The following is a 26191-nucleotide window of genomic DNA, read 5'->3' as shown; positions in this document are numbered from 1 at the left end:
ATTATAGTTTTTATTGCAACTAATAAACTCATTATCTTAACGAAACTTCAGAACATGACAAAACTTATGGCTACATTTAGCTTAAACATTTTAAACTTTTAAATTAAGATCTTTAGGTGTTTGTTTTTTTAACATCTTATTAGATTAGATTAAGTTGTTAAAAAATTACTTGATATCTCATGTATTATTGACTAAAAAATCTCAATGTTCAAAGCTTGAGTAACTTCGTTTATGTCTCGTTTGTTTATATAAACAAGACTAATAAAGCACGACGTATTTATTTTATTAAATTTATTTTCAGGTGAAATTCAAAAAAAAATTATATATTTCGGGTAATACCTGAATTACCCAAACCCGACCCGATACTCGAATTACCCAAACCCGAATTACCCAAACCCGAATTACCCGAAATTAGTCTGGGTAGGGCAACGGGTAATTTTTCTAACATGAAAAACCCGAATTACCCGAAACCCGAAAAAATTACCCGTTCAACACCCCTACTTGGGTAAGCATTAAGGGGTAAGCATTAGCGGATTTTTTGCTCGAAATCCCAGGAGAACTCCACCAGGAAGTAACCAACGCAGGCCAGCAAGGCCACTTGCCAGCTAAGAACGACCAGCAGTGGACCCTCTACACAAATGAGGCCTCTAATAAAGAAGGGTCGGCCGCAGGGCTAATTTTAACCAGCCCCACGGGAGAGGAAGTCTCATACGCCCTACGCTTCAACTTCCGTACTTCCAACAACGAATCAGAATACGAAGCCCTACTAGCTGGCCTCAGGCTAGCAGTAAAAATGGGGGCGGAAAGAGTCACAACTTCGACGGATTCGCGCTTAGCAGCCAACCAGGTATTGGGGGAATTCGAAGCGAAAGACAAACGAATTGAGAAGTATGTGAAAGCGGTACAACGAATCACGAGCTCCCTAAAAAGTTTTGTGATAAAGCAAATCCCGAGGGGAAGCAACAGGCGAGCAGATGCCCTCAGCAAATTAGCGTCAACATGTTTCAGACACCTTTCGAAGGAGGTGTTGGTGGAAGTATTAAAAGAAAGGAGAATTGACGAGCGGCAAGTTGAATCCCTATCAGTGGCACAACCCAATTGGATGACGCCCATCATGGACTATCTTCAGCATGGTATTCTCCATGACGACCACATAGAGGCCCGGAAAACGAGGGTGCGAGCCCCCCAGTATGCAGTCCTCAAAGGGAGGTTGTATAGAAAAGGCCACATAGCTTCGTGGATAAAATGCATAGATGGCACGGCAGGTAAAGTGGATCTGAAGGAAGCCCATGCAGGGTCAGCCGGAGCTCACGAAGGAGCGCGAGCACTCACAGGAAAAGTGTTGCACATGGGTCTCTACTGGCCAGAGATACACCAGGATGCGGTCGAGCTAATGCGAACTTGTATGGAATGCCATAATTTTTCACCGGCGCAAGAAGTGCCACCATCTAAGTTAACAAGCATAATCAGCCCTTGGCCTTTCTACCAATGGGGAGTAGACATTGGCGGCCCTTTCCCAAAAGCGTCGGGAAGGTAAAATTTCTAGTTGTGGAGGTCGACTACTTTACAAAATGGATAGAAACAGAACTGTTGGTGTGTATTACCGAGAGACAGATAATCAAGTTCGTTTGGAAGAACATCATAACACGTTTCGGAACACCTAAGATCCTAATCAGCGATAACGACCTACAGTTTGCGGAGAACCCCTTCAAGGACTGGTGCAAAGAAAAGGGAATAGAACAAAGATTCACATATGTGGCTCAACCCCAAGCCAATGGACAAACAGAGGTGTCTAACAGGATGTTGGTGCAAGGGATCAAGAAATGGCTAGGCAAAGCAAAAGGCAACTGGGTAGCCGAGCTACCAGAAGTCCTTTGGTCATATCGGACCACACCGCGGACCAGCACAAAAGAGACATCATTCTGTTTAGCCTATGGAGCCGAAGCAATGCTACAGGGAGAAATGATGATAGGATCAATACGACCAGAATACTACCTGGAACAAGGAAACAACGAAAGTCTAAGAGAAAACCTAGACCTACTGGAGGAACGACGCGAGCGTTCAAGCATGTGACAAGCAGCCTAAAAAAGACAATGGAAAGATACTACAATCATCGTGTTAAGAACAAAGCATTCCGAGTGGGAGACTTGATCTTACGGAAAAATGAGTTCAGCCATGCACAACCCCACACGAAACTAAGCCAGACGTGGGAAGGACCGTACAAAGTGGTCAAGGCGTAGCGCAATGGATCGTACACTCTCGAGACCCTGGAGGGGAGACAAATACCCAGGACATCGAACGCGAGGAACTTAAGGAAGTTCCATGTCTGAGAAACGACAGGACCCTATGCAGAAAGGAAGACGAATGCACACAACCTTCAAGCAAAGTCGTAAACCCACAAACAGTAGGGAAAACGAGGAAAGCATCTCATGGCCGGACTAATCACCCGGACCAACAGATGGACTCTTAGAGAAGTCCAATGGGAAATTATTGTATGACACAACCATGTTTCAGAATTACATAAATAAAAGAACATGCATTGTCTTTAGCACGTAATGTAACGAGCATATCTAGCATTCTAACAAGTATAACATAGAGGATACTTAGTGAATCCAAGATGCAGTGTACATAAAAACAGAAAATAAAATAGAAAAGAGCCTAACAGATGATCAACCTACATAGAAGGTTTGATACGATTGATAAAAAGCATAATAGTTCAGCAACTAAAGATAAACCATTGTTTGGTTACACATGAAAGCCTTAGAGGCCACAAACCAAGAACATCCAAGTAAAGGCCTCAGAGGCCGTAAAACGACTAAAAGATAACAAGACAAAAGCTTCAACATGATTTTTTCACACCCCAGAAGGGTAGCTTTGAACAACTTCATACAACACTACTAGCACCATTGCCACCAGCACCACCGCCACCAACGGAACCATCGCCATCACCAATTTCACCACCACCTCCACCAACAGAACCATCGTCGTCACCAATTTCACCACCACCGCCAACCCCATCAGCCCTACACACTCACTCCGGCACCACCTGCCCCTGCACCATCCACACCCAACATCTCAACATCCTCCCCACCTTCATCAAACGCGCACAACGCTCTTACCCCATCCATATCCAAGTAACCCAACCCGGGTAAACCAACAAAGTCCATTTTCGCAAAAGCCAACAAAGCATCATCCAAGGTTGACGTATGACTGGACCGTGAATCACTAGCCGAAGGATCGTAAGTCCCAGCATCGACCTGAGATTTCAAGTTGGCCCAACCCGACTCCTCCCTAGCAGTAAAGGCAGCATGGCAAATACGACTAATACCACCAATGAACTCGGGATGCTCAAGAAGCTTGTCGATCACACGTACAAACCCAACCTGTAGGAGCCAACTACGGTCCGCCCTCAACACCTCCAGTTCACGATCGCGATTAGCAAGATCCCGCTCCAAGCTTTCATTCTAAATCATCAAAACTTCATTTGCTTAGCTAAAAGATTCCACCTGGCCCTCCAAAACATTACGCACATCCTCCAATACCAATTTCTCTGACGCCAAAGATCTGTTCTCTTCCTCTAACCAACCAATGGATGTGCTTAATTCGGTCACCTTCGCCCTCAGAACAGCTTCACTCTCAAAAAGGGAAGAATGCACATGCTCCAACTCATCAAACCGTTGCACACCGTGGGACCCAGCGGCCAGATATGTCATGGCCTATGCAGCGGCATATGCAAGATTATGAGCCAAGACAACATTGCTCATCGAATCCATATCATCCACGGTGGCAGGAGGAAGAGCATGACGAGTAAAATCCAAAGCAATGAAATGAATAGACAAACGAGAATCAGAACGTAAGCCCCACCCTGGAACAAACACAGGTGCGCTGCGCAACGCCTCCAATGTAGAGGGCCCCTGGAACAACCGCTCAGGGCTACCCCTCGAAGACTGAGGGCTGACGCCAACGCCTAAAGAAACCGATACAATGGGATGATGAGGCGCCCCTTCGACACCCTCAGACTGTTTCACGTCATCATCGGGTATCACCAACACATCCCTTGGGATGGAAGGTGCAGACGACAATAAGTGCATAAGACCACGACACTGCACCACACGTCGTCCGATGAGTCTCAAACTACCCCAAGAGTCGGACCACTCATCGCCTGCACATCTTTCCTTTTCCCCTCAACCCGACGATCGCCAACCATAATCCCAGCCTTCCTGTCCACCACATCGTCAGTAACTAGCTCAGTAGAAGTACGGGAAGCAGTCGGAGGGGTCATGATGGTAGGGGAAACCGAATGACTCTCCGATGCGGTAGAACTCCCCACAGGTTGTGGGGGCACCTGAGCAGCAACAACAGTCAAGCGACGGGGAGGAGGCAAAGTCTCGTACAAAGGCACTGAACGATGCTCCATCTTTCCCTGGTAATGATCCCGCAACACAGAATCAATAGAGATAGAGCATTCAACACCTACCCAAAAAACAGAGAAGACAACCGTGAGAAAGCGAACGTGAACAAGCTCTCTTTCTTTCTTTTTTAAAAAAAAAAAGAGGAAGGGGAGAAGAAAAGAGAAACGGAAAGCAAGAGCGACTCACCGTTAGAGACAGTGTAAAACACAGGCATCTCTCCTCAAGAGCGCCAACTAGGGCTCATCCCAACACCGACAAGTATAGCCTCCGGCATCACATCAACGTCTACCTGGAGAGTGCGCAAGAGATCTGCAGTCGCCTGGTTGTGTAGAAACAGTTTAGGGATGGTGTCAGAAAGCGTAGTCGCCCGGGGATACTTACGGCCAAGCAGCTCCTCGTTGACCCACAACCACTTATCCTGCTAGTTCTTGGGAGGCTTACTGTCAGTGACGAGATTATGACTTCCCCGACTGGCAGAGAAGGTATACTTGTCGTTGGTGGCGGCAAATCAAAAGAAGAACTTGAAGACAAAGTAGTCAGGAACAATGTCGTTAGCTCGGCAGATCATCTCGAAGGTCACCATCTTATGAACAGCACCGGGGGTCAACATCTGAACACTGCACCCGTTACGCCGGAGTATTTCTTCTTAAAAGTCACTAAATGGGAAGCGGAGACCTACATCGAAATTTTTCAGATAAACACCAACTTTCCCAGGCGGAGGTCGAGTGATCAAAGAACCAGAGACTAGAAACTCCACCCCATCAGCTGGAGTAAGGCCGTAAGCTTCCTGAAGGGTATCAAACTCGAAGGAACTAGGGATTAAACCCTGAACAGACGTCATGCCAAAGAACAAGGAGTAGAGAAGAAAAGAGGAAACACAAAGGTAGGGTAGGAATTGAAAAAGAAAACTGCTCGAGAGCAATAAAAGGAAAAGAAAGCGGGATTTACGAAAATCCCTAGCACGAATGACGTAACCACCGCGCGCACGTCGTAACGTCACATCATTAGAAATGAAACGGTGACCGAGTAAAGACTAGACATGTGCATCGGCAGTTAAAGTCCAGAACATCATAGCTAGCTAGCATATGCTATGACTACTGGACTGGGGGACTTGATGCGTGCCCCTTAGAGCAGGCCAGAAGTAGTCAAGCCCCTGGCAAGACGCGCACAACGAGAGGCCGAGCCAAAGACTCGACTACCTCAGCGAACTAGGACTCCCGTCCCTTTAGCTACAGTCCAAGGATAACGGCTCCAGGCGACAAAGGACAAGACCAGAGCATTATCGCCTGGACCAATCGTTGGGCTGGACACAAACGTGGAGCATGACCCTCCAATAAACACAGCGGCTCCTGTCGGAACTGCAGCCTTTGTCCCTCGTATGGACCGAGGAAGATCTTTAGTATAAAAGGTCGATCATTCTGCCTTAGGAAGTAAGCCATTCAACCCCGATCATTCACCTCCATACTCCATATTCACCTCACTAACTTGACCATCGGAGCGTCTTTCTGGGACCTCCTCCCGGAGAGCGGCTGATGCCTTTATTTTCTTTGTGACCTCTTAGGTTCCAGACGGACGCCGTTCATTCATAGTTCGGGTGGTTCGCCGCCAGGTCACATCAATATATATATATATATGTGTGTGTGTGTGTGTGTGTGTCTGTGTGTGTGTATATATATATATATATATATATATATATATATATATATATATATATATATATATATATATATATATATATATATATATAGAGAGAGAGAGAGAGAGAGAGAGAGAGAGAGAAAGAGGTTTAACTTCTATAGAAAACAAAAAAAAAAAAAAAAACTTAAAAAAAAAACCTTAAAAATCATAGAAATACATAAAAAAAATACTTAGATATCACAAATCTTTTTTTTGATTTTATATTCTTGAAAATCGCAACTTTTTATATAATCTTGTTGAAAATTTTTTTTGAAAAAAAAAATAAAAAAATAAATAAATAAATAAAAAGTCGATTTTTTAATTTTTTTTCTACGAATTTATAAAAAAACTGTGATTTTTAAATATATAAAGTAAAAAAAAAACATTTGTGATCTTTAGGTATTTTTTTAATTATATATATATATATATATATATAAATTCTCTTTACTTAGCTACAGTAAACTCCTATCTATTTTGTCAATTTCAGCCCTTCTACTACCCCTGTTTATATATGTGTTTGTCTCCATGGTCATTGTATGTCGATATTCATAATGTTTGTGTATACGTGTTGCTTCTCCTTTGCTTCACCGCTTTTTTATCCAATCGAATTCCGATCTGTGTAATCCCTCTTCCCCTTCTTCCAAACTGCTTCCACTTACCAATATCTTCCCGATTATTCTAATTTTTAACCTGATTTTCTTCTACTTCATCTACCGTCCTATCTCACTTTCTCTCAATCGATCATCAGGTGCTCAGAAATCACAGAAGGTTCCCATCGATCTCCTCCCATCGGTTCTCATCTTTACCCTCCTTCTCTACATGCTCCGTTGGTGAGTTCGTCGGCTTCTATGCGCCTTCTCTCAGGAGGACGCGATGGCAAACTGGTGTATAGGCAGCGGATATCTCTACTTCTCTTTGTTGATGATTCTCACGAAATTAGTTCCCTATTCGCATTTGATGTTCTTCCTACTAACTTGAAATTGTTGATGCTTCATGAATGATCTTCTTCTGCTACTATCGATGGTGTCCAAGACAGGCCTAAGAGGTTGGCAAAAAAACCCCTATTTATTGGTTTAGGTCTTTTTTGGTTCTTCCTTCACCGATTTCCGTCTGTTCCCGCCGTTGATTACTGATTTGGGTATGTGTTTGCAACTTACGACTTCACTCTCTCCGATTTGTGCTTGATTTTGGACCAGACGACTACAAATATGTGATTTTAAATTTAGGTTTGTCAGAATCTGTCACACCAGATCATTTGTTTGCTTTTTTTTTTTTTTCCTGTCATCAGGCGTGATGAAGCCTACAACAACTGATTTCGGTTGCTTCTTGGTTGGCATGTCTTCTCTTTTTGGGTTTACTTTCATATCTGTTGTTTCTGCAATTGGAGAATGCGAGCACGAAAAAGAACACCGAGTGGTTGGTAGTTACGAACGAGGAGGATTTCATCATCACCACTCACCACCTGATGCACTGCATCGCCCTTGATGTTGTAATGAGATTTGAAGGAGAGTTTGAGTATGCACCCCAACTGGTCGATGAAATGCTTGAACTATGGTATGTTGATTTTCAACCAAATTAACTATTATATAAAATCTTTAATGCATAAGATTTTCATCTGATTGAATCTATTTTGGTCTAATTATATATGGTGTTACTGGGAAGTGTGTCTTGGCCTCAGAACTACAACGATTCAAATATCAACAAGCTTGATTAGCATCTTCCTTACTGAAATATTGCTTAACTCGATTGAGATGCAATTATTTGTTATTCCTTAGTTGCTACATGCTCAAATTATTGGATTTTTTGTAGTTGTTTTGGTGTTTGATATCTCTATTGTTTTTGTGTTTGATACCTGTATGGCAACATCTTACTTTCATTTTATTTCATCTCTAAGCATTGGACTTTGAAAAGTAACTGTTTGGGTATGGTATTTGTGGTAGTTTTCATATTTTAAGAGTGAGACCACATTCGCCCTATCCTTAGAGGTTAATTCATGATAGCTTTTCTGTTCATTTTTCTGCAATGGTGCTTTTTACAGTTATAAATACAATCGGGTGCTGACAGATTGAGGCCATATGCAGTAATCCCTCCACGGTACATTTTTCTATATTTATATTTATGAATGTTTTAGTAGCACATAAATATTTTCTATGATCATAATAACTCTTTTTTATAAATTAATCGACATATCTTCTATTTTTAGAAAGAACATTTGGGAATCAGAGAGGGAAAAATTACAGAGGACCCACTTGACTGGAATGACTACAAGTCCATGAAATTCATTCGTGCGGTCGGTTTTGACTTTTAATATGTTTGTTTATTATTACATTTGAAGCAATTTATGTAAGCTTTTCTTTTTGAAATGTTTTTTTTCTTTATATTTTAATTTTTAAATAATTTTGATTAATTAAACTTATCATAGGTGGTGGTGACGCAGATGATATGAGACCTCCAGATTTGCAACCACAAAAGAAATAGAACTACACGTTTGAGAATATATATCCTGTGCCTATAGAATTCAGAAAGAATCAACAGTGGTATGTTTCTTCACTAATCCATTGTATTTTTTTTACCATTGATGTTTTCCTCAAACAGTTTTAAAAGGGTGTCCAAAGACTTAACAGAATGTGTTGCTGTTTTTTTTTTTTTTTTTTTTTTTTTTTTTTTTTTTTTGCAGATTCTTCATTTTGGATGAAATGGTTTTTTATGGGGCTGAGGTTGACTTTAGGGTTTGACCTACCATGGGACTTTTAGAGCTTTAGTGGTATAAGGAAGGGTAAGTGTAAATATGATTTGAGGTAATTCCATTATTTACGTCTATAGTGTTTTGTATGATAGAATGGAATCATCCATTCCATCGAAATGACAAAAAATTGTTTGTTTCACTAATGGAATGGAATAAGCAATTCATTACGGTGTACATTCCATTCCATTAAACTAAACTCATTTTTTAATCATGATACAAGCGGAAGAACATAGAATATAAACAAATACTACATATTTCTGATGAGGTTCATTCTGTCGTTTTTGCATATGCACAAGATTTGCCATAGAAATTAGATAGATTCAAACTGCTTGACATATTGTTTGTGTGTTTACAAGTTATTTTTTCTGTTTTCGCACACTTACATCAGACTAAATTTGGTATTTTTTATCTGATATATATATATATTTTTTGAAATAGATGCTAATTAAAAAATTTCTTACAAAATGGTGCCTAATTTTGAAAATCCTTACAATACTGACCCTAATTTTGATTTTCCCTGCAAAGGAGCCACCTCCCCCTTTTTTTTGACAAACAATAGCTATTTTTAACATATTTTATGCTTTTTTGACAAATTTCATTTTGTTGTTTTTACAAATTATGGATTATATCTATCAGTTTTTAAAATTTTCTATTAGAGCATTGCAGTTTTTATCCGATTCCAACCGCCACAACCTTCAACGTCTTCCTTCTGTGCTCGACGTATATACGATTCCATGGTTGGAAGGGCAGACACCGATGCACTACTGGAGAGGGCAATTTATTTTTCCTTTTAAGTGACTATTGCTACATTTGCGTTGGTTGAGAAGAAGACTATCAGAGGTGAAACAGTAAGAAACCACCACCTATGTGTTAGTCTTCATCCAAATGTAAAAAACGATTTTATGAGAAGATATGCAAGTTGTTTTATATATAAAGAATAATGACAATGGGTGAAATCAATCAATTTATTAGGTTCCGTTTTCAACCGGAATCCAATTTTTTCTTATTCAGTTGTTTTATTAGTTGTACTAAGTTTTGACTATATAATCAACTTAATTGCAGGTTTCGGTTCTTACAGTTCATGTTCGAAATCAATAACAACATGCTTTTATTTATTTGAGTGATATACTATTCCATCCACATTATGCATATTAATGTATGTTCATGACATTGATGTGTCATACTGTTTATGTTAAGGTACATTAGTTAGATGATTTTGAGTTGTTTTTTATTGTAGTGCATTTTGGTGTTAGTTAGGTTGTTTTCCAGTTGGGATCTCTTCAAACTTCATATAAAACGCATGTTGTACCAAAAATGATGACATGGCACGAGTGTCGCCACGTCATCATCTAACTCCTATAATATATTTATGTATATTCGACGTTTTGCTTTAAACGGTAAAAAACATATAACTTGGTTGCTATCTTTAGTTAAAAGTTAAAAAAAATATCTGAAAGATGAGCCTTATACATCTAATGAAATTGAGATAATCACTGGTAAAAGCTTCGATTCCATAATTCTTGACTATGCCTCTTCACTGGATGTGATAAAAGTTGCCACACATTACAAGTTATTCCAGGTAACCTCACAAAATACCAAGCTACTTTCTCATGTATTCCATCAATTACTTTTTTTTTTTGCTTTAAAAAACTTTCATTTGTGATTATTTTTTAGACCATTGTATAGTTAACATTTTTTTTGTAAATTTGTTCAATTAGAGAGCCTTCCATGTATACTCGGCAGCGAAACGTGTATATGCTTTCAAGGATGTGGTGTCATCAAATTCTGAGTGAGTCTAACTATTTTCTACGATTTTATATTTTTTTTTATAAATAAACTTTGTTTATATCTTTTTAAAGTCCGGAATATGGGTAATATTGGAATTATTTTTGCATTGAACATGAGAAGTTAAAGAACCTTGATGATCTTATGAATGACAATCACCATAGTTCCAGTGTTCTATTTGAGTGTAGGTTTATGCTTTATTTTTCCTTTCAAATTTTTTTTTTCCTGTTACTCGGTTTTATCGGTTTAAATGTTGTTAACAAAAAGCAAATTAAGGTTGTTACCGGAAGTTCACCCTTTTTGATGATAGTAATTTCAATTTCAGAATTTTATGAATTGTATTTGTTGTGCTTTTTCCAGTTAAATGTAATTTGAATTTCGTATTGGGGGTTTTCAATCTCACACACTAATTTCTTCTGTAAACATATGATATTTATTGTTTTGTTTGTGTAGATGAAGTTTAGTTTCACCAACCGATCTCAAGGGTTTGGATTTGTCATTTTTGTTAATGAATAAGTTATTAATGAAATGTTATCTATTGTTAACTTGCATTGTTGACCTACTGAAAGATAACAAAAACTACGAACAAATTCACATCCCGCGTAGCGTGGTTCCCATCTAGTTAATATTATTATTATTATTGTTTTTGTTTTTATAATTTAATAAGTAAATATTTTTAAATTAATGATATTATTTGTATTATTTTTTTTAAAGACTGAAAGATGAAAAATGGATATATATAATATATTTTGAAAAATATGAAAATTAAAGAAGGATGGGGATGTAAGACAAGAAAGCTGAAAGACCAAAGATTAGCAAATGGTCTAAGTTGACTCGGCCACTTAGGTTGACCGACAATTGTTTGTATGTCATTATTCTTTTCAAAGATACATATATTAATAACTAATACGTTAAACATGAGTGTAAAATATTATGTTTTAAGAGATGAGAGATCGTATGTATTGTCTTTCCTTCTTAGGTTCAAATCTTGTGAGAGACATAAGTGGAAATTTAAGAATAGTGTAATAAAAGAAAAAAATTGTATGTATTAAGAATTTAAGACTCTCTATACATTGGAACTAATTCAGTATTTTATATATATATATATATATATATATATATATATATATATATATATATATATATATATATATATATATATATATATATATATATATATATAATTTGACTCTTTGAGATATCACGTGATAATAATTATATATTCAAAAGTAAAAAACCTTGTCTGATATTTAAAGTTATATCATAGCTTATCATCTTCTAATCTCACTGGTTTTACAAACTTACCAAAAAAGCAGGGTAAGGAAATTTTAATAAAAATTATATATATATATATATATATATATATATATATATATATATATATATATATACTAGACATGTGCCCGTGCAAAACGGCAGCGATAAATAATTTTTTTGGCGAATAGTTTTCTTACGGTAAAATAATTATTACATTTTGTTATTAGTTATTATGTAATAAGAAAAATTACCATTTTTAATTAAAATATTTATGTTTACAACTTATATTTATATTGCATGCTTATACATTTAATGTAAATTCATTATTATTTGTATCTAGTTTAAGAAATGTAAATTAAAATATATTGATGAATTTAATATTTTAAAATTGTTATTTTGCTTCATATTAATTTCTTTAATAACCTTCCTTAATTCAAGTCTTCAAAATTTTGGTAAGTTTTAGTGATTTTAGTTATGTATAATTGATTTGTACAAAAAGATTTGTATTTTGTACCTCTTAAAATTCAAAATATGACTAATATGTTTTATATATAGTATAAGATATATATATATATATATATATATATATATATATATATATATATATATATATATATATATATATATATATATATATAGGGTTAGGTTATTGTGTTCTAACTATTTATTGTGTGCATGTAGGATTGATTTTGGACCAATCATTTTAGTTATTTTAAGAAAGTAATTAATGCATATTACATGTTAAAGATATAATAAGTATTAATTAAATATTATATATATGTATGTGTGTGTGTGTATATATATATATATATATATATATATATATATATATATATATATATATATATATATATTAATCCTTAGTGGCCTCCGTGGGAGCTTTGAAATGATATATGTTGTGTCCACAACATATCAAAATATATGAATGATATATTGATACTCAAGGATAAGTATTTGAAAATAAAGATGTCGAATAAAGTGGTTGTGAAAATGAGTTTCATATAGGAAAAAATACAAACTCTTAGTATGCTCATAAGCATAGATGTGTAATGTGTTTACAAGTTTTTATGCATAGTTTTACACTAACATCCGTGCGCGCATAGGGGATGCAAGTCATAGATTTTGTAGACAAAATTCAACGAACTCGTGTGTGGGAGTGACCCACGAACACGAATGTAGCTCTCCGAAATTTCGGGCCCACGCAAGCCACAATTTTGGTCCCTGATATAAATTTTATAACTGATGCATTTAATGTGAGTTTCTAACATCCCAAAAATTATAAGGCAAAAATTTCATTTAAAAAAAAGTTAAAGTCGTTCATTCTTTGTTCCAAAAGACGATCATAGTCAAAGTAATTTCAAAGCAAAAGAATTTTTTACAATTACAACTTCAAAGATCGAAATGAAACACATTGGTTTAAAACATTTATCAAAGTATAACATAAAATTTATTAAGTGCATAAATCCCAATGGATGCGATGCAGTCAAGTCGGGCCCTTCCATTTTGAACCAGAAGTACCTGAAACCATAAACATAAAAATTGTTAACACAAGTTTAGTGAGTTTTCCAAATACCAGATACCATATATATCACTGGCCAAGACCACATATTGGGCCCAACTCACTATAATGGGCCTAGCCCTGCCAAACCAATGGAACCAGCCCGACATATTAATGCAAGAGTCATAAAGACAACTAGCATAACATAACATACAATGGGCCTAACCTAACATACAATGGGTCTAGCCCATCATACAATGGGCCTAACCCAACATATAAATGGGTGTAGCCTGTTATATAATGGGTATAGCCCAACATATCATGCAAGAGTCAGACAACTAGCATAACGTATCCTAATAGGCCGACATTGGTGCCTTCGACCCACAGGTACAGTGAGGAGACTCGCCTTGATATGAACGTAGGTCACGACGAAAGAAAACAAAGAACTTTACAAGCTTCAACTCACTTCCAATCACCTACAAAAAGATACTTGAGTCAATACCCGATCACAGGTCATAGTCACTTGCAACAGTAACTACCTCACGTGAAATGACGATTAAGGTTAAGTGAGGACACCTAACCCATTAAGGACTTAACTGTTGGGTTTTGAGCACTATAACACTCCTATGGTACACATGCAACCCTAAATACTTTGGATCTATGTTTTCTCAAATTATACATGCATTTTGTTTTTCTAAAGCATTCTCCCTTGCTAGCATACAATTGAAGTTATGTAATATAAAACTTAGTTTGGATGCATACCTCTTGAGTAGGGTAGAGTTCTTGACCTTTGAAAGCTTGAGCAAGTGTGATGCCTCTAATGGTTCACAAACACCAATATGCAAGAGGAGGCTTAAGAGATTAAGTTACTTGGTTCACAAAGAAGGTGCAACCGATTTTGGTTCATGAGGGTTCTATTTATAGTGCTAGGGTTACATCTTTGCAAACCCTAATGACCTTTCACATTCTTATGCTCCATGTTTTTAACCTACATGGACTATCCATGGATTATTTCATTGGTTTAGCTCATCTACATAATCATGGATCATTGGCCCACACTATAAGAATCATTAATTTAGATAATCAATCCTCATATATTTAATTAGTCTCTCTTGACCATAAAAATAATTCCAAATTAATTATTGAACAATACTAATTAAATAATTTCATATTAATATATTATACTTGTAATATATTAATAAACCATAAATAACCTTATTCTCAAAATCCATCCTATCAAATTGAATTGGTGAAGTCAACCCAAAAGGAGCATGCTACAATCGGGTCAAGTACATCCCAGTAATAATTATGGGCTTAGACACCAAATCCAACAGTCTCCCACTTAGATAAGTCTAAAAACTATTACTGCCAATGCACTTTCAGGATCCGACTTAGCAATCGTAAGCTTTCAAAAGCCTCTGTCAACTTTGACCCAGTCAATGACGCATCCTTTATATAAGGGATCATATAATCCTCTGTTCTCAAGATATCACCTGGACAAATACATGGAACAAAGTCATACGTATTGTCTAGTAGTTTGTTTCCCCATTTCCGATTCGTCTGACATAGAACATAACTGAACACATCAATTTAGGTCTGACTGGGCCCGACACATAGTCAAAACAGAATCATCGAGGGGTCCGAGATATCGCTTTTAATCCTCTTATGATAAAAGGAAATTGATAAACTTCAACATTATATGCTTGTACTAACTACTCATTAAATCATACACAACGATACATTTTATAACATCAAGTTACTGATGCGTTTTCGTATCATCAATGCATGACCAACTTGTAGTCAACAACTCATATATCTTGGTTTGAAGACTTATATGATATTATCGTCTCACGATCACTCGAGATAAATTCCATGAAGTGATTCAAGTGAGCGCGGGTTGATCCAATACTCCAAATCTTATCTCAGAAGTACTCATGAATGGTGCAGCAAACCTATTGCTATGCCTAACTCCTTAGACAAATCTACAAGTCAACTCATTCTTTCATACCTACTTCCAAAGTATGATAGACTGTGGATAGTTTGAATAATCTTATTATTTGGGAAGTCAAAACATGCAAAGTGAAACATAAGAATAATATTAATCTTATATGGCCCTAAAACTTGTGAGCATAAATAAAACACATTTTATTTAACCACCATATTTTATCATTATACTTTTAATGAAGGGAGAATTAATGTCCTATCCTACCCGTTCGGCCAACGACCCTCCACCAGTCAAGGAAGCGGTGGGTGAGAGTGGGCACCCATTAAACCACCATTTTATAGGCAGTAACCTTATACCGACCGACTTCGTGAATGAGGCTTACTAACGGTAAAACCGACTTGTTCTTATATATATATATATATATATATATATATATATATATATATATATATATATATATATTATTAAACTTATTATATTATAAAGTATAAGGGTTGGATTTTAACTTTTAAAACTCTATGGTTTGGAATTAAAGTTTCATTTAATGAGACTTTGCAGATTCCAAAACTTGAGGGCAGGTTTTGAAACTTATCAAAACTCTTCATATCCATAACTTATGAGTTTAATGTTTATTTTATGAAAAGACTCTTGATAATTCATAACTTGAGGACAAGTTATGGAATTCATTAAAACATTTATGAAAAGACTTTTCATGTTCCATAACTTGAGGACAAGTTATAGAACTCATTAAAGAATATTTAGATCAATTCTAATAAGGAAAAGTTATCATATACTATTCTATTTATCTAATATAACTCATGTAGCAAGGCAATTCATATCAAATAATACAAATAATTAACCTATTATCTTAATATTTGACAATTATCCTTTCATTTTCATAACATATGTGTTTAATGTCATTTTAATGTATGAGACTTTTCATTTTCCATAACTTGAGGACAAGTTATGGAGGTCATTAAAATTCATTTATATCATTTTTCTAACAACTAAAATTATCACACAATTTATGATCTAACTAAACTCATAATCAAGATAATTTCAAGTCAACAATTTGAAAGCAATTTTGTTTATCATATAAAAACATCAATTATTTTAAAACTCTGACAATTATCTTGTGGTTGGATGAGTATAAGCACTACCATATCATAAAAATTATTTCCAAAACAGTTTGTAGCAGTGTTCCTAATCCAAACCAGGCCAAGAAACTCAAAATTCTGCACACATGGCCACCAACTTGTTGAGTACAAGAACTGGATTCGCCGAGTTGGGTTGTTTCTGAGTGGACTTGTAACACCGTAAATTTTCAAATAAAATTTTCATTTAAATCGCATAATTCTCATAACACATTTCAAAAAAATCTCCTTTATTTAAATTACTAATCGTAGCTCCATAATTGTTTGATTTTAAATCCAGGATCTTCAAAACATAACTCTTTCACTGATGTGTACAATCAATCTGGTGCCTTCCCGCGATCCTGAGAAAACCTGAAACACATAACACATAACACGGTAAGCACGAAGCTTAGTGGGTTCCTTAAAATACCACGCACAAATAAGTATCCACTCGAGGCTATAGCTCTGTAAGACCCTCTGGTCAATGTATCTCAGTGGGACCCTCCAGTCCCACAGCTTGTTGGACCCTCCCGTCCGGTCTAAGTGAGGACCCTCCGGTCTCATAGCTCGTTGGACCCTCCGGTCTGGTCTCGGTAACACATAACATAACATATATATCACACAGACAAAATGCATAACTCAAGTAAACACATAAGACTCTCTGGTCACACATAAATACCACTCAAGGTAAAGTATAGTGAGAAGACTCACCTCGCAAGCTAGCAAGTAACAGTCTCGTACTCGAAAATCTCGAACTAGCCGCCGCCTAACACATATGATAACATCTCTAATTAATACTCTATTCATACTCAAATACACCAAAGGCTATTCTTTTTCTCTGTCTAACTCTTGAAGTGGATAAAAGACCATTTTACCCCTCCATGGTCTCCATTACTCATGATTGACCCAACCCTAAAGTCAACAGAAGTCAAACTCGAGTCAACAGTCTATGTTTGACCTGACTCGTCGAATGCACCTATGTGACTCGTCGAGTCCAATCATTTCCTCAGAAGTCTCATGAAGGTCCAGCTCAACTCGTCGAGTTGACCCCCAACTCGCCGAGTTATCGCACAATCAAGCTCATCAGGACAAACCCTCACCGACTCGTCGAGTTAGGCCATGGACTCGGCGAGTCCCTTCGATCAGATTCCTCATTCAGACGATTTAAAGCAGATCCATCACTCCAAACACTAGATCTACCATCCTAAGGGTCGATTGTCACGTAAAGTTGCAAGCTTTACGTTTAAGCATGGCATATAAGACTCATAAAGCCAAAACTTGCTCCCACAAGGGCTAGATGCACAAAAGATAGACTCTAGCACATTAAAGCTCGAGTCTTTGAACTTACAAGGCCACTTATAGTCTAGATCTGAGGTTCCAATCTCAAGCCATGCACCAATCACTCTATGACACAAGATAAATGGAAGAAAACCCTAAAGATTCCCTAAACAAGATCTCATAAGGAAATGATCAAGATAGCATCTTTTTACCTCCAACTGAAGCAAAACTCTGAAGAACCTCTGGATCCAAAAGCCTCCTCTTGATCCAAGCCTTGATGCTCTCCACTTCTTCCTCCAATAGGTCACAGCATGCCCAAAATTATGTCTCTTCTCTTTTTTAGCTGCCTCTAAGCGATTAGGGTTTCTCTCTAGAGGTAAGGAGGCTGATGAGGCGGCTTAAGGTCCTTTAAATAGGACCCACCCCGATATATTAGGTTTTCTCTGCCCAACCCCTACTCGGCGAGTCGACTCTCTGACTCGTCGAGTCCATTCATTAATGTTACGCGGATAACTCGAATCTACTCGATGAGTTGGACTCGTAACTCGTCGAGTCACTCCATGAATCTCAAGGTTAAACACCTTAATGCTCTTGAAAGTTTGGATGTTACAGGACTCGACGAGTCCATCAGTCGGATGCAAAAAATTCGACTTTTTCAGCTTTGAAAAACTAGTAAGCATCAAATATAATAGAAAACAATCCTAAGCTCTGATACCACTGTTGGGTTTTGAGCACTATAATACTCCTATGGTGCACATGCAACCATAAATACTTTGGATCTATGTTTTCTCTAATTATACATGAATTTTGTTTTTCCAAAGCATTCTCCCTAGCTAGCATACAATTGAAGTTATATAATATAAAACTTAGTTTGGATGCATACCTCTTGAGTAGGGTAGAGTTCTTGACCTTTGAAAGCTTGAGCACCTCAAGTGTGATGTTTCTAATGGTTCACAAACACTAATATGAAAGAGGAGGCTTAATAGCATAAGTTACTTGGTTCATAAAGAAGGTGCAACCGATTTTGGTTCATGAGGGTTCTATTTATAGTGCTAGGGTTACATCTTTTCAAACCCTAATGACCTTTCACATTCTTATGCTCCATGAGTTTAACCTCTATGGACTATCCATGGATTATTTCATTAGTTTAGCCCATCTACATAATCATGGATCATTGACCTACACTATAAGAATCATTGATTTACATAATCAATCCTCATATATTTAATTAGTCTCTTTTGACCACAAGACATAAGCAAATGAAGTGAATGAAACATTGAAACATTGAACCGAATCTGAAGACTTATATAGGCTAGAATTGAAGATCGTGGTGCAGTTACCAGTTTAGATGGTAGCAAAACTCCTTATCATGGGTGTTTGAAGTGTTTGTCGAAATTGAGTCATTCTTTTGGTGGGATATTGAAGATGGTGAACATGGGGAGAAGAATTGTCGCGGTTGTGGGGAGAAGAAATGTCACATTCGTGTGGAGAAGAAGAATGATGATCACTTAAAAACTATAAATATACCATTTAAGTGGCTGTGATAAAAAGTTTACAGGATAAAACGATTGAAAATGACAAAGAGACACTACTCTTCATTAATAATAATATAATTAAGCAGCAGTATAACCCATCAATATATGGTGTTTTTCTTCCTTCTTGATGTTGATGGTTCAAGTCTCGTCGAAGATATAAATGAATTTAAGGAGTAGTTTAAAAGTATATTAGATTTTCTGTTTAAAAATAAAAAGTAAGCATAGCGAATCAATATTAAGGCTGTGTTTGGCGCGCCACAACTAGCTTATTTTTCGAGTTTTTTTATGTTGTCGTGTTTGGTAAGCCAAAAAGTAGCTGATAAGCTAGCTTTTTGAAAAGCTACTTAGACTAGCTTTTTAGAAGCTTTTTTAAAAATTTTCAAATATACCCCTTAATTAATTATAGAAACACATATTCTTACATTTCCTTTTATGTAATTTTATATATTTCAGCTAGTTTTACCAAACGTTATTTTTTATCAGCTAGCTTTTCAGCTATCAGCTAGCTTTTATTTAACAGCTAGTTTTTCAACTAACGGCCAGCTTTTCAGCTAGTACGCCAAATATAGCCTTGTTGACTATTATTTTGAAGAATAATTTGATAAATGTAACTGTTTTTACTTTTATTTTTTGTTTTCTTAATTATGTTGGTGATTATCCGTATATTAAAATTGGTCACTTTCTTTTTAAAAAGTCGCATTAAGTATCTTTCCTTTATTTTGTTCATTTCGGTGTAACCGACAATCACCGAGAGAGATATAGAGAGAGGGTCAGAGGGAGAGAGTCAATTGAGCTCTGCTCCTGTTGTTCTTGATTAATTCTAAGAATTAAAAACCCTTTTCGATTTTTGTTGCTCGTCAATATATCTTCTGCTTCTGGAAATTTCCAATTCCTTAATCTCTCTTCGATTATCAAACGAATATTACTCCTAATTTCTGATCCGGAATCGCGCTTTAATACAATCACGAATCATTATTAGGTAAGTTTTGTATTGATTGTACCCTATGGAATGTGGTTTCTATTTTCACTTTTGCTATGCAGGTGTATTTGATTTTGATTTGGTTTATTGAGTGGTGTTTATGATCATGGTTTTCGATATCTGTGATTTCTTGATAATTTTTTAGTTTTATGTGAATTTTGAACTTAGAATTCAAGGGCATTTAAACTAACTAGGATTCACATCTGTTTATTAGGCTTCACTAATCATAAATTAACAAAGAACAGAAAAAAAAGGTAAGAAATTCAGGAACTATTTTTAGGGTTTGTAAACTACTCATCAATTGTATAGCAAATTGACTGGATTTAGTTGTGGATTTTGTTTGAACTTGATGGTGTGTGATCCGATACCTCAAGAATTGATGGATTTAAATGGCTGATTTCCCAGCCTATTGCTGTTCATATATTTATTACATATAACAAGCTTTTATTAGTTAATACTTTATTATATTGTATCCAATTTGATGTAGTCTATTGTACATATGAAACAGGGTTACTTCAAGAAGAGGTTGCAAGTAGCTGGTGAGCAGCTTGCTCTCAACTTTAAACCAGTGGAAATGGATCAAAGTAATTGACTTCAACTTTTTCTCACCTCCTTTTATATTTGTATAAAGTTTCCCCTTTTGGTTTGCTTTCAATGTCTCCTTTAGGGAGTATATGCTTAGCATCCTTCAAGTATGTCTTGCTTTAAAGTTATCTTTTATACAGCTTTCTTATAGGGCAAGAAAAATTAGGGGGTGTTTGGACCTTTATTGTGTGTTTTCAAAGTTATTATGTGATATCGAATAATTATAATTAAAATAATCAACTATAATAAACAAGGTACAATTTACAAAGACAATGCATGGATGTTATGTTAGCCCTAAAAAGGTTATATCCCAATTTATATTCATCCCATACTAATGAATATAAATTGGGACTTTCTGATTTCACAGATGCTGCAATGGAGGAAGGGAAGGTTTTGAAAAATGGTATTGAATTGGTCAAATCAGTTTCGGATAAGCATCTTGATCTTTTGAGGCCATCTTCACGATATTTTTCAATGTTTAAAGGTAGTAGATACCCAACAATAGATGTTGTAAAAATTATCACATAGCATAACTAGACCATGAAATGAGAACATTAAATGACTAAAACGCCCCTTATTGATTTGATGTGTTTTACGTGTTTGTAATTGTGTGCATTGAGATGTAATATAAGAAAATTATGGGAGTGGTTATACTTATGTAGGAGACACATGTTGATGATGGCAGGGCATATGTCAAATAATAATGATCGTGAGAAAGGAAAGTATGCACTTATTAAGGATTCAGATGATTTTCATCAAGGCCTTTATGACAAACCTCTTCCTTGTTTTGGATGTGGAATCGGATGGTTTTCGTAAGTTTCCTTTATTCCCATTACATAAAGTCTTTATAATTTTTTTTTTTTTTAAAAGTTGGAGACTTAATGCGAAAAAAGCCCTTTCATTGACTTTCTTTATTAAGTCAAAAAGTAACACTTGTATAGCCGTCTATAGTTTCTTTTGGGACCGAATGAACCGTATGAATTTGAGTAAATGACCATTTTACCCTTTTGTTTAGAAACAAGTACCAAGTCATGTCTGTGTTAAGTAAAAAAGAAACAACACCTGACACTGACACTGACATTCTGACACTGTTGTCCTTGTCCTTGTAGTTTCTTAATAGGATTTGCTTTCCCTTTGATGTGGTTCTATGCTACATTCCTCTATTTTGGAAATTATTATCGGAAGGATCCTAGGGAACGTGCTGGTCTTGCTGCTTCTGCTATTGCTGTAATCCCCTTTTTCTCTCTCTTATTGGTCAAAATAGTAATATTTATATATCTAAAAAAAATCTAAACTTTATATATAATTTACCCTGAAATATGAAACTAAGTGGAGTATGTATGTATATATGTGGTTTGAAATTGCAGGCAATGGGGTGTTCGGTTATATTGTTTATTGTAGTGATGGTTTTGGTGTTTGGTGGAAGATAATGTTTTGACATTTGATTGCACAAGAGAAAAGTTGATAGAAATACAAACATGAAAATGTTTGAAATTGTGGTTTTTAGGGACACAAATTATGTATACGACCAAATTGTACAATCTTGAGAAGCGTTTTTGTTTTTGTTTTTGTTTTCGCAACTGCTTTTGTGCTGTGAAATTTGTACAAAAGTTAATCAAGAACCTCACATCTTTTGCATTGCATGATCCAAATCCAAGTTTTTTGAGTGTTTGTGTTGGGGTTTTGTTACATATGTGTTTGTGGGTATCTTTTGTGGTTGTGTTTCTGTTTTGGCTTTTTGACTTTTGCTCTTTTGGAAAACTGAAAAGTTTTACCACATTTCATATAAAAGTGATGAAATATTATTTAATAAATATGTGCTTAACTTTGTAATATTTCAAGGGGAAATGACACATCGAATTTTCCCATTTGGTTGTGTAACATATGTTCTGCTCAAAACTCGAATCAGATTAGTGGTTCTTGTAGTTCCAGTTTAGTGGAGAAGAAGGTAGTTAGTGTCAAGCAACAGATTCAAACAAAAAAAGGGAAACGAATCTCTTCAAAGCAAAAGACTTTAATTTAGGAGATTGTTTAAGGAATGTTTAACCATGAACAATTCAAAATTACATGATTACAATGATGGGTCTGAACACCTCAATTTTGCTTGTTGATTAGGGGGTCGATTTTGAGGGTGACATGGCCTCCAATTTTGACTTTTAAATGGATTTTGAATGGTCAAAATGTGATTTTGACTTTTAAATGGAAAAATGCTTAAGTGGCATATGAATCTGACTAAAAAGACATATCATTTTAAAGTTTATTTTTTTCATAAAACACGAAAAGAAGTTATATAACTAAATGGACAAATTCGAAATACTTCTTTGAGCCATTGTGTCATTTTTTTAAATAAACTCACAATAATTATTAGGTATTGACTGAATTTTATAGTAAATAGTTTAGTTGAATACAAGATCGTTTTATATTTTCTAAGTAGTCTTTTAATTTTATCTAGTGGCATGTTTAATTTAGAGCTTCTAACTTTTAGCTAAAACAAAAGATACGCAATTTTTTAGAGCTTCTAACTTTTAGCTAAAACAAAAGATACGCAATTTTGTTGAGTTTCTAACTTTTAGCTAAAACAACCATATTTACATGGTTTTTTTTATGCAAGTAAAAGAGATATATATATATATATATATATATATATATATATATATATATATATATATATATATATATATATATATATATATATATATATATATATATAGTAGCACCTAAACAAAAAGCTCTAAGTTCAAAAGTCACTCCAAATAACCTTTAACAAAAAAACTATTTTATAATTTTGTATACAACTTAATTACCTGCTTTTAAAATTAATGAATGATGTGTTTTTGATAAATCATTTTATATAATTTTACATTTTTATACTTATGTAGAGAGCAACGACTATCCGAAAATTCGATTAAATAATCTTTTAACAATAACAGAAATAGGGTTACACTCTTCCTTTGTTTATAAATATAAATACGCCATCTAACAAAATTTTCATCTACAAAAGTTCATCCCAAAACCAAAAAGACCCAATTACCCAACAAGGCATATGAACCTGGACGATTAAATTGCAATTCATCCAAGGATTCGATCTGCAAAAATCTCTTAACTTTTAGTAGCCAATTGTACATACTTCCCATTAACAGCAAACTTGGAGCTTGAATTAATCTGTCATAAATTCAATATTCTGTTAAAGACATGACATAAGTTTAAAAAAAAAAAAAATTAAAGTTGTTTTGTACTCTGACCTTATGCTCAAGTGTCTCAACAAGTTCATTCTCATCTACTGTTGACCCAGATTCCTTAAGTGTCTTCAAAACTTGTGTTCGTAGTTTTCTCATCTTCATACTGCCATCCGGATTCTATCACATACAAAAAAGACAAACACAACTTTTTAAACAAAACCAATGAGATTGAATTCAAGAAAGGTATACAAAAGTATAGTAGTATACGTACAGATTTCAAGACTGAAGTTATTATCTTCTTCCACTTTATCCTCTTCTCACCATCTTCTTTCTTACATTTCACCTTCTTTGGTTCCTCTGATTCCACATTTGCATCATGAATCACTTCACCATTTCCCAATTCACCATTCTTTTCAAAAGCTTCAAGCTTTCTCTTCTTGCTTTCAGGTGTATGTGTTTCCTCAACATTTTCAGATTTACCTTCGTTATTAGGAGTAGGATGTTCCTCTGTCTCCTTGGGTGGTTGCTTTGATGCATGGAAAGCTCGTGCTTTTGCTCTGTGTTTCTTCCCATCAGCATGTGAAAGCAACGTTTGCTTACTAGTAGCACTCGTGTTACATAGACTGTTTGTTGATTAAAGAACATGTAAGTATACAAGTTAACTCTGTTCAAATGAGATCAAGTTAGATTTTGAGCAACAAACCTGCAAAACCATGGAGGACGTTCTGATAATCCGACATTTATGTCGACTTCTGGTTTTGGCTTTGAGGCACTATTAGGTTTTCCAGGTGTACCTGTAGGTTTCGTTTGACCCTTTGGACCATATTTCTCCTGAAGACAAAACAACCAAAACATCATCTCCTAATCTCAAATCAGAAAAGGATTCATCGTTTGGACAATTCAATAAACAAATTCAGGGAAAACTTAACAGCTCTAGAGATTAGAAGATAAACAAAATCCAAAAAACGAACAAAATTAAGAGATAGAAATCGCACCATTTCTGTGATGCACTGCGTGTGACCTTGAACACTCTGTTGCCCGAACATTTGCCCGCAATCGATGCATGATAGCTACACAAACACAAATACGATCAAACACTAACAGACATACAGAAGAAGAGTAGTTACTCAACAAAGCAAATTCGGAATCAAAAAGACGAATAAAAAATCAGAAATCGAACCCTGTTAGCGGAGCAAGCTCTGAAGTGATTGGCGAGCTTCGGTTTCTTAAGGTTATCACCACAGTCCTCGCATTGAAACCAAACCATGGCTGCTCTTCGTTAATCGTACAAATTCGAGCAAAGAGGAGAAGGAGAGGGGGTTAGGGCTCAAATATGAAATTGAATAGGTTTAAGGGGGGCTTTTGGGAATCTTGGATTTGTTTCCGGGTTGTATAGTATAAGAAGGCCCATAGAACCATTTTTTATATAAAGGCCCAGGGTTGATGATATAAATCAAATATCAAAATCGTTTTGGCTCAAAAATGTTGGTTTTTATTATTATTATTATTATTATTATTATTATTATTATTATTATAGAGGCTCCTGCCATCATGACCTCAACCCCATATGGAACCCCGTCAAAACATTGTTGGTTTTTTGCTTTTATAAGTTAGTTGATAGACAAACAAAAGTAGACATTTAGTTAAATCCTTCGAAATTTAATCATCACAGCATCATAAGTAAGAACATCGGATGATACCTATCACATAATGACAAAACCATAGTAATTAATATCTCAAAGACGATCAACCTTGAAGACTGTTTTCTTTAATGCATTGAGACCTTATCACATTGGAAAGAAAGAAAAGTTCTGATAGATTTGTAACATTATGTCTTTTCATTCCATGAAAATGAATCAATTAAGAGTAAAAAGCATTTGGGCTTGGATTGTGAGGTTAGGTTAGCTCAATTGGGCTTCGATTAGATATAAATTAATTAATATAAATAGTCAAAAATATGGGCTTGAAGGGTTTTAGGGTAATAATATTTTTAATTTACTAATTACGAAATTAATTAATTATTTTCTTTGAATATCCAAATGACGTGTATATTTGGCAGTTATTGTTTAGTTGTTCACGGTTAATAGCCGTCAAATTTGAAGCATATAAATACCTATCTTGATAGAATTTGTTGTTGTTAGAGATTTAATAAAAATCACAAAGCAATGGGTTCAACCATGAA

At 35.6% G+C, this 26191-nt stretch overlaps 2 protein-coding genes and 1 long non-coding RNA gene across 14 annotated transcripts; 2 read left to right on the top strand and 1 right to left on the bottom strand.

The window, feature by feature from the left end:
• The first annotated feature begins 6627 nt into the window (after positions 1 to 6627).
• Positions 6628 to 11001, top strand: LOC111892656 (uncharacterized). 9 transcript variants are annotated; one of them, XR_002850610.3, is made up of 8 exons: positions 6628 to 6708; positions 6838 to 7227; positions 7378 to 7643; positions 8128 to 8183; positions 8293 to 8379; positions 8512 to 8626; positions 8767 to 8865; positions 9502 to 9841. It is a non-coding gene; the product is annotated as an uncharacterized LOC111892656 (long non-coding RNA). The 9 variants fall into 9 exon arrangements; XR_008232587.1 differs by adding an exon at positions 9898 to 11001 and having other exon boundaries at positions 6644 to 7227; positions 9502 to 9683; XR_002850617.3 differs by having other exon boundaries at positions 6644 to 7134.
• An 8980-nt stretch (positions 11002 to 19981) lies between these two features.
• LOC111892624 (60S ribosomal protein L18a-like protein) lies at positions 19982 to 22473 on the top strand. Of its 4 annotated transcripts, XM_023888677.2 has the most exons (6): positions 19982 to 20245; positions 20754 to 20829; positions 21198 to 21314; positions 21516 to 21642; positions 21940 to 22057; positions 22198 to 22473. In XM_023888677.2, exons 2-6 carry the CDS (start codon positions 20820 to 20822, stop codon positions 22258 to 22260), a joined length of 435 nt encoding a protein of 144 aa, XP_023744445.1. In that variant the 5' UTR covers positions 19982 to 20245; positions 20754 to 20819; the 3' UTR covers positions 22261 to 22473. The 4 variants fall into 4 exon arrangements, with proteins under 4 accessions (XP_023744445.1, XP_023744449.1, XP_023744447.1 ...); XM_023888681.2 differs by lacking the exon at positions 21198 to 21314; XM_023888679.2 differs by lacking the exon at positions 21198 to 21314 and having other exon boundaries at positions 21493 to 21642.
• Positions 22474 to 23720: 1247 nt separating this feature from the next.
• Positions 23721 to 25363, bottom strand: LOC111892626 (UBP1-associated proteins 1C). The gene is made up of 6 exons (XM_023888683.2): positions 25190 to 25363; positions 25005 to 25079; positions 24713 to 24840; positions 24281 to 24632; positions 24073 to 24186; positions 23721 to 23992 (listed from the first exon to the last, which is right to left on the bottom strand). Exons 1-6 carry the CDS (start codon positions 25274 to 25276, stop codon positions 23930 to 23932), a joined length of 819 nt encoding a protein of 272 aa, XP_023744451.1. The 5' UTR covers positions 25277 to 25363; the 3' UTR covers positions 23721 to 23929.
• Positions 25364 to 26191: the final 828 nt, after the last annotated feature.

Source organism: Lactuca sativa, chromosome 5 (assembly GCF_002870075.4).
Source record: "Lactuca sativa cultivar Salinas chromosome 5, Lsat_Salinas_v11, whole genome shotgun sequence".
Classification (NCBI taxonomy): Eukaryota; Viridiplantae; Streptophyta; class Magnoliopsida; order Asterales; family Asteraceae; genus Lactuca; species Lactuca sativa.
This window is presented reverse-complemented; position numbering and strand designations above follow the sequence as displayed.

Coding starts and splice junctions, on each gene's coding strand:
- LOC111892624 (XM_023888677.2), top strand. Junction 21,315..21,515: donor ATATTTTTCAATGTTTAAAG/GTAGTAGATACC, acceptor TGATGATGGCAG/GGCATATGTCAAATAATAAT. Junction 22,058..22,197: donor TTGCTGCTTCTGCTATTGCT/GTAATCCCCTTT, acceptor TTGAAATTGCAG/GCAATGGGGTGTTCGGTTAT.
- LOC111892626 (XM_023888683.2), bottom strand. CDS start 25,276: ATGGTTTGGTTTCAATGCGAGGACTGTGGTGATAACCTTAAGAAACCG. Junction 24,841..25,004: donor CGCAGTGCATCACAGAAATG/GTGCGATTTCTA, acceptor TTTTGTCTTCAG/GAGAAATATGGTCCAAAGGG. Junction 24,187..24,280: donor TAACTTCAGTCTTGAAATCT/GTACGTATACTA, acceptor TGTATGTGATAG/AATCCGGATGGCAGTATGAA.